The sequence below is a fragment of the Sapajus apella genome, unplaced genomic scaffold, assembly GCF_009761245.1.
Source record: "Sapajus apella isolate SASKATOON/1434 unplaced genomic scaffold, GSC_monkey_1.0 scaffold3, whole genome shotgun sequence".
NCBI lineage: Eukaryota > Metazoa > Chordata > Mammalia > Primates > Cebidae > Sapajus > Sapajus apella.
Genome location: NW_022436943.1, coordinates 65,455,243 through 65,461,242, shown reverse-complemented (window position 1 = coordinate 65,461,242; position 6,000 = coordinate 65,455,243). Strand labels below are relative to the sequence as shown.

The following is a 6,000-nucleotide window of genomic DNA, read 5'->3' as shown; positions in this document are numbered from 1 at the left end:
GGGGGGACCCTGAGAGTGTGAAGCTGGGAAGGGCAGTGGGGTGGGGGGACCCTGAGAGTGTGAAGCTGGGAAAGGGCAGGGGGGGGGGGGGACCCTGAGAGTGTGAAGCTGGGAAAGGGCAGTGGGGTGGGGGGACCCTGAGAGTGTGAAACTGGGAAGGGGCAGTGGGGCCAGCGGGGTGACCCTGAGCTGAGGAAGGTCCTTCCCCTGAGAAGGATCGAGGCCAGGGAGATGGTGGAGGGGCAGACTGCTGGGCTCAGACCCAGGACGGCCACATATGACCTGGGAGATCCTGGAGGAATCGTCCCTGAGCCTCGGGTCCATGTCTGGGAAGGGGATGAGGGATCTCCCTGCTGGCGGTCTCTGTAGCCATCGGGATCATGTCTGTGGGGTCTCTAGCCCATAAACGCTGGCTGTGTGGTTCTTGTGCGGCTCCCCCAGGCTCCCTGTTCTGTGCCAGGCAGGGCTGTTAGGCAGCCTCCCTGCATGGCCCTGGGGACCCATCCTCTGGGCCAGTTTCCTACAGATCCCAGTCATGACAAAGTCCCCTCCTTGTTGCACTTGGAGCCACCCATTTTCAGGAACACACAGCGTCCTGCCTGGGGTGCCAAGGTGCACAGCCTGGCCCAGAGACACTGTCTGTCGTTCTGAAAGGCTCGGGGACACCTCCACCCCACTCTGGCCACACCTGACGCAGGGGGTGGCATGGTGAGAAGTTTCTCTCGCCTCCAGCCCCGACAGCTGCCCACCACGCGCCTCATGGGGGCCCCACACTGCAGTGGGCACCAGGCAGGAGCAGGGAGGCTGGAGCCTCACCCCATGAAGGGCCAGCTGCGGGGGGTGGTCAGGAACCAATAGCCCACCAGGCAGCAGGCAAAGCCAGCCGGCGAGGGGCCGGGTACTCTTCTCCCTGGGGCGCCCCTTGCTAGAAGCCTCAGTTCTTACCTGAGGCTTGCACAGAGGCAGGGTGCGCCCTCTGTGCTCCTCCTGTACTCCCCAGGGTGCTGTCTCTCCCCTGCCCCCCCCAGCTGGCCCCTCACTGTGCCTGCTTCTGTCTGTCCATCTGTCTGGCTGGCTGGGCAGCACTTCCTGATGGAGATCCCCAGGGCCCGTCCTCCAAGGCCGTCAGGAGTCACAGCCAAGCCTGACACGGGGTAACATGCTGCCCTCCCGGCTCCCCACCCCATATGTCAGTTCTGCCAGGGATGGCAGGGATGGCAGGGATGATGGCAGAACTGACATATGGGGTGGGTAGCCGGGAGGCCACCAGGGACAGAAGGCATCCTGAGCACGTATCAGGGTCTGAAGGCCTCTGGCAGACACACGTCCAGGCAGGGGTGGGCAGAGGAACATACCCTGTGCCTCCGTACCCACCACAGTGACTTCAGCCAGTGACTCTGGTGACTCTGTGCTGGCGGAGGAGCGGGACTGCCTGGCCCCCTGAGGGTCCTGGGGCAAAAGGGGAAGGGCCCCTGAGTGCAACAGTACCGGGTGCCACTACCCACCCTGCAGAGCCCAGGCCCCGAGTGGCTGGGTCTGACTTCTGAGTCGCTCCCCAGCAGCCCAGCTCAATGTCCCCATTTCGCGTGCGAGGAAGTGGGAGCCCAGGGCCCACGCTCTGACGTGGCTTCACTCTGCCTGGAGCCGGGGGCCTTCTCTCTCCAAACCATCTGGCCAGTGACGGGCGGCTCGGCCCGCCCCAGGGCTCCCCAGCGATTACTCAGAGACGGCGCCAGCTGACGCTGCCTCTGCTCCATTTTACCCATAAACACGAAGCTCCTCCCTTAAGAACGGAGTGTAGGTTCAGTGACCATGGGACTTAGTTAAAGAACTGACCACTGGGCAAGGGGCACGGGGTCCCCAGGTGAAGCCCTGCCGCCTCTGATGCTCTACGCAATCCAGGAGCAGCTTCCTCTCATCCAGACCCGGCAGCAGCCCTGACTCTGCCTTGCCAGGGCCAGGAAAGGGCTGGACAGAACGTGGCGCTAAACCCTGCTACCAGCTACATGCAGCTCTGACCGCTGTGTGCTTGGCACTGGCTGTGCAGCCCCACTGCTGCACGGGAATTCATTCCTTTAACCCATAACCACGCAGATGAGGAAGCAGAGATGCAGACCCAGCCAGCCTCGCCAGAGAGCAGTCTCCGTCCCCACTGCACTGTTTCTGGCCCAGCTTTCAACAAGAGGCCTGTTGGGTCAGGGTCACAGCTTCCAGAATGTTCTGAGCAGTGCGGGGTCGGGGAGCATCGCCCCTTTACCCAAGGCTGCTGGGCTCTAAGTGGCCCCCACAGAGGGGGCGCAGAAGCCAGAGAGTCTCACACCAACAGCAGTGCTGCCTGAGGCCAAGAGCCTGCTCCCCCTCACCTGCTCCCCAGGGCCCCGCAGACCATGCCCACTCCCCCTCACCTGCCCCCAGGGCCCCGCAGACCCTGCCCGTTCCCCCTCACCTGCCCCCAGGGCCCCGCAGACCCTGCCCGTTCCCCCTCACCTGCCCCCAGGGCCCCGCAGACCCTGCCTCCCTCTCCGTGCAGGACATGAGGTTTTCCACGCAGCTGAGCAGCCTGCCCCATCCTCATCCACCACCATTTCCCGACTTGGACGAGATCGGGACCTGGGCCCCCTGAAATTCTGGAATGAGACACTGGGGAGGGAGTGGGTTGCCCCAGATGTGATGGAGGAGCCTGGTCTGAGGGAAGACACGTCCCCTTGGGCCAGAGGAAGGACCTCGCCCACAGCAGAAGGCTCTCTGAAACCCGCTCCTCCAAGCCACCACCCCCAGCCCCCCAGGCAGGGGCCCCCTCAGGGCCTCCCAGTGCAGGCTGTGCCCGTGGTGCCGATGGGTCCCAGGCTTCGGGCTCCCCGGGGCCCTGCAGCTTGCCCAGGATGCAGGGCACCCACAGAGCTCCTTCTCTCTCCGCAGCCAGTCCCGGCGGCATCCTGGTCATGAAGTCCTGCTCCCCGACATGCCCCAACAGCACCGTGTCCTCCGACGGCCGCGCCCTCTCCGTGTCCTGCTGCCAGGGCAGCCAGTGCAACCGCAGCGCAGCCTCGGGCCTGGGGGGCAGCCCCGGGGCCCTGTGGGCCAGCACCGCAGCCAGCCTGCTGTGGGCCCTGCTCCGGGCGCCTTGCTGAGGCCCTGGCCTGGAGTTCTCCGCACAGCCCCTGCAGCCTTGCCAGCTCCCACACACCCCACCCAAGGCAGCAGGGTCCCTGTCTCAGCGGCCACGTCCCTCCCTGCTTGCCCAGGCCACACCTAGCCCCTCCCTGGCCCTGGGGAGAGTAAAGGAGCCCACCCCCAAGGGCTCTGGCCCTGGTGAGGGAGCTCCACCCCTGCCTCAGGGAGTCGCTGGTGGGTGCCCCAGAGAAGATGCCCGCTCCAAGACCCACACCTGCAGGAGACCCTCGGCCCTTTGCTGGGGTCCTGGGAACCCTGGCCAGCCACGAGTGGGAAGAGCCCCCCAGTTCTCTCCAGCACCCTCTACCACTGTTTCAGAGGCCAGGGGCTGAGGGGCTGGAGCTCTATGCCTGTCAGACCCCTCGGCCTCCTCTTCTGCCCACAGTGGCCCTGGAAGAAAGGACACGGCTCAGGGGTTTGGGCTTGCATCCCTCCAACTCTGTCCTCCCCGCCAGCTGCCCAGCCCCCCATCCCTCCTTCCCTCCCTCCCCCCATCCATCACAAACCTGCCCAGGGTGCCCTTGCAGCAGGTACCCTGACGAGGGACCTGTCTCCAGGCCTCTCACTGGGGGCTCAGTCTGCTGGTCAGTGTCCCCACCCCACGGACCTTCTCAGCCCCATCCAGGTGAAGACTGGCCTTTTAAATGGTCCCCTGGCTGCCCACTGTGGGGGTGGAGAGTCACCTTGGGGCTAGGTGTCGGGCACTGGAATTGGGGGTGTCCATTCTCACTGGGTGTGGAGGGCTCATCCTGGCCCTCCAGGCAGGGACCCCTGCAATGCCCCCTCAGAATAAAGCTGCCAGTTCTGTGTGTTCTCACTCTCAGAGGTGCCTGGTCCAGGGCATGTTCCTCATCCGTAGCCAGCTGCACCTGGGAAAAGGGAAGGCCCTGGCAATTAGAGGTGGGCCCTGGGCGCTTTACAGAGGGGAGGGTAGAATTTTTGGTGCTCAGGCCCAGGTGTGGGAGAAATGCTTCTGGTTTGTTACCTGGGGGTCCTGAGTCCACCCTGAGCCCTGCTTGACCATCAAGGCAGAAACACGTGCAGTCAGGGTGTTCGGGGTTGCGTGGTGTCTGCTGGGAGCCCTCTGAGCCCTGGTGCCCCTTGTCCACGCAGCCCTACCAGAGGCCGGGATCCTGTGCACTTGGCCCTCAGCCCTGCAGGGTGCCCCACACCCCCCAGCCCTCTGTCTCCGGTGGGGGGCACAGGACTCTTCCACCACCCTGGACAGGCCTCTCAAGGCCACGTCTCCTCCCAGGGCTGTTCCAGGGTGGCAGGGCCAGAGCCACACCCTGCCCAGCGTGTGGCTATGGGGACAGACGCAGGGCCCTTCCTCAGGAAGCCCCCCAGGTCCTGGCACCCACGGTGCTCTCAGGGTTTCTCTGCTCCCTTGGCATGAGGGGCCCTTCCCTGGCCCAGGGGCCTCCTCTCTCCAGGTCCAGAGTCCTCGCCCCGCTGTTCTGCCCTTTCAAGCTTGGAAGCCAGGAAGAAATGTCTTTTCCCTTCCCCGACTTCTTTATCCCTCATCTCCCTTCCCCAGGTGACGGGCACAAGCTGCCAGGCCCGGTGAGTGGCAGAGGCCTCCTGCCTGGCAGAGCCAGCTGCCACAGCCCAGGTGCCTGAGTCAGTAACCATCCTACGGGCTGGGAGCCTCCCTCGACGGCTGTGGGAATCTGAGCAGGCAGGTGTGCAGGCCTGATGCCCAGCCTCTCTGCGGCCCTCGGCCTCCACCCTCCACACCTGCCAGGCCTCCACGCAGTGAGCTTGGCAGGATGTTCCCCCAGTCTCCCTGGCCCAGGGCTGCCTCCTCCCACTGGACTCTTGCTCCAGAGAGAAGGCTCCCAGCAGTGCCCTTGGCCTGCCCAGCGCTTCCTGGGGCCTCTGGGGCCGCTGCCCCATCTGAGTGCCCCAAACACCCTGATGGCTCCCACCCAACCTGCCACTGGTCTTCTGAGCCGGTGCTGAAGAAGCGCTGCTGCAGGGCGCAGTGCCACCAAACACCCAGCAGCAGGGAGCCGGGGTCCGCGGAGAAGCTCCCGTTGCCTCACCCTGCTTCTTCCCCATCGTCGCACCTTGAGCTGCCTGGAGGCCAACAGAGGGCCGAGCCTGTTGAGGGGAGCTAAGCGAACCCCCCAGCAGCCAGGCTGTCAGGATTCCCTCGGACTCCCCGGCACAGCTTCCCACAGGGCCCTGTCTGCTGGGCTCCAGGGATCTGGGGAGGCTGGTGTGGGGTCAGGTGCTCTCAGCTATCCTGAGAGCAAAGCTGGAGTTTTCTTTTCGCAAGGAAGGTGGGAATCCAGACTCCTGCCTGAGGAACCTTCCCAGGAAGCCTGACTCAGGCTCACCACCCAGGGCCGTCCCCACCCTTGCAGGTCCCAACAGAACACAGAACACAGAACACAGCCTCTGCCTGCAGGAGCTCCTGTGTGTAGGAGCCGGGGCACGGCAAGGAGCTGTTCCCACGCAAAGCTGTCCATAGCCCCTCGCCACAGGGGAAGAGCTGGGGCACTGGGGGCTGTGGGCCCCCAACCCCACTCCTGGGTTGGCAAGTGCTCGGCAGGACGCCTGGGCGTTCCTTCTCCCCCACCATTCAGTCACCAGCTCTGGAGGGCACCTCCTCCACACCAGGGATCATAGTTTTTAGATGCCCCCATGAAAGACTGTCCCTGCCGTCGAGGCAGGTGACACTGGGCACAGCAGGCAAAGTGACGAGCTCACGTGGGCTGCAGCACCTGGCTGAGGCGAGAGGGAGGCAGGAGGCTCAGGGGTGGGGCTGGGACCCTCTGGAAGGCACCCGTGTCTCTGACAATGGGGACAACGTGCAGAGGC

At 64.8% G+C, this 6,000-nt stretch overlaps 1 protein-coding gene across 1 annotated transcript in view; it reads left to right on the top strand.

Moving 5' to 3' along the window:
- Positions 1-3,512, top strand: part of LOC116529716 (ly6/PLAUR domain-containing protein 2-like) — an 8,374-nt gene extending 4,862 nt beyond the window's left edge. The window contains exon 2 of the mRNA XM_032247622.1: positions 2,920-3,512. Within this exon, the coding sequence (XP_032103513.1) occupies positions 2,920-3,131 (212 nt within the window). The 3' untranslated portion in view covers positions 3,132-3,512. The remainder of the gene's footprint in view (positions 1-2,919) is intronic.
- Positions 3,513-6,000: the final 2,488 nt, after the last annotated feature.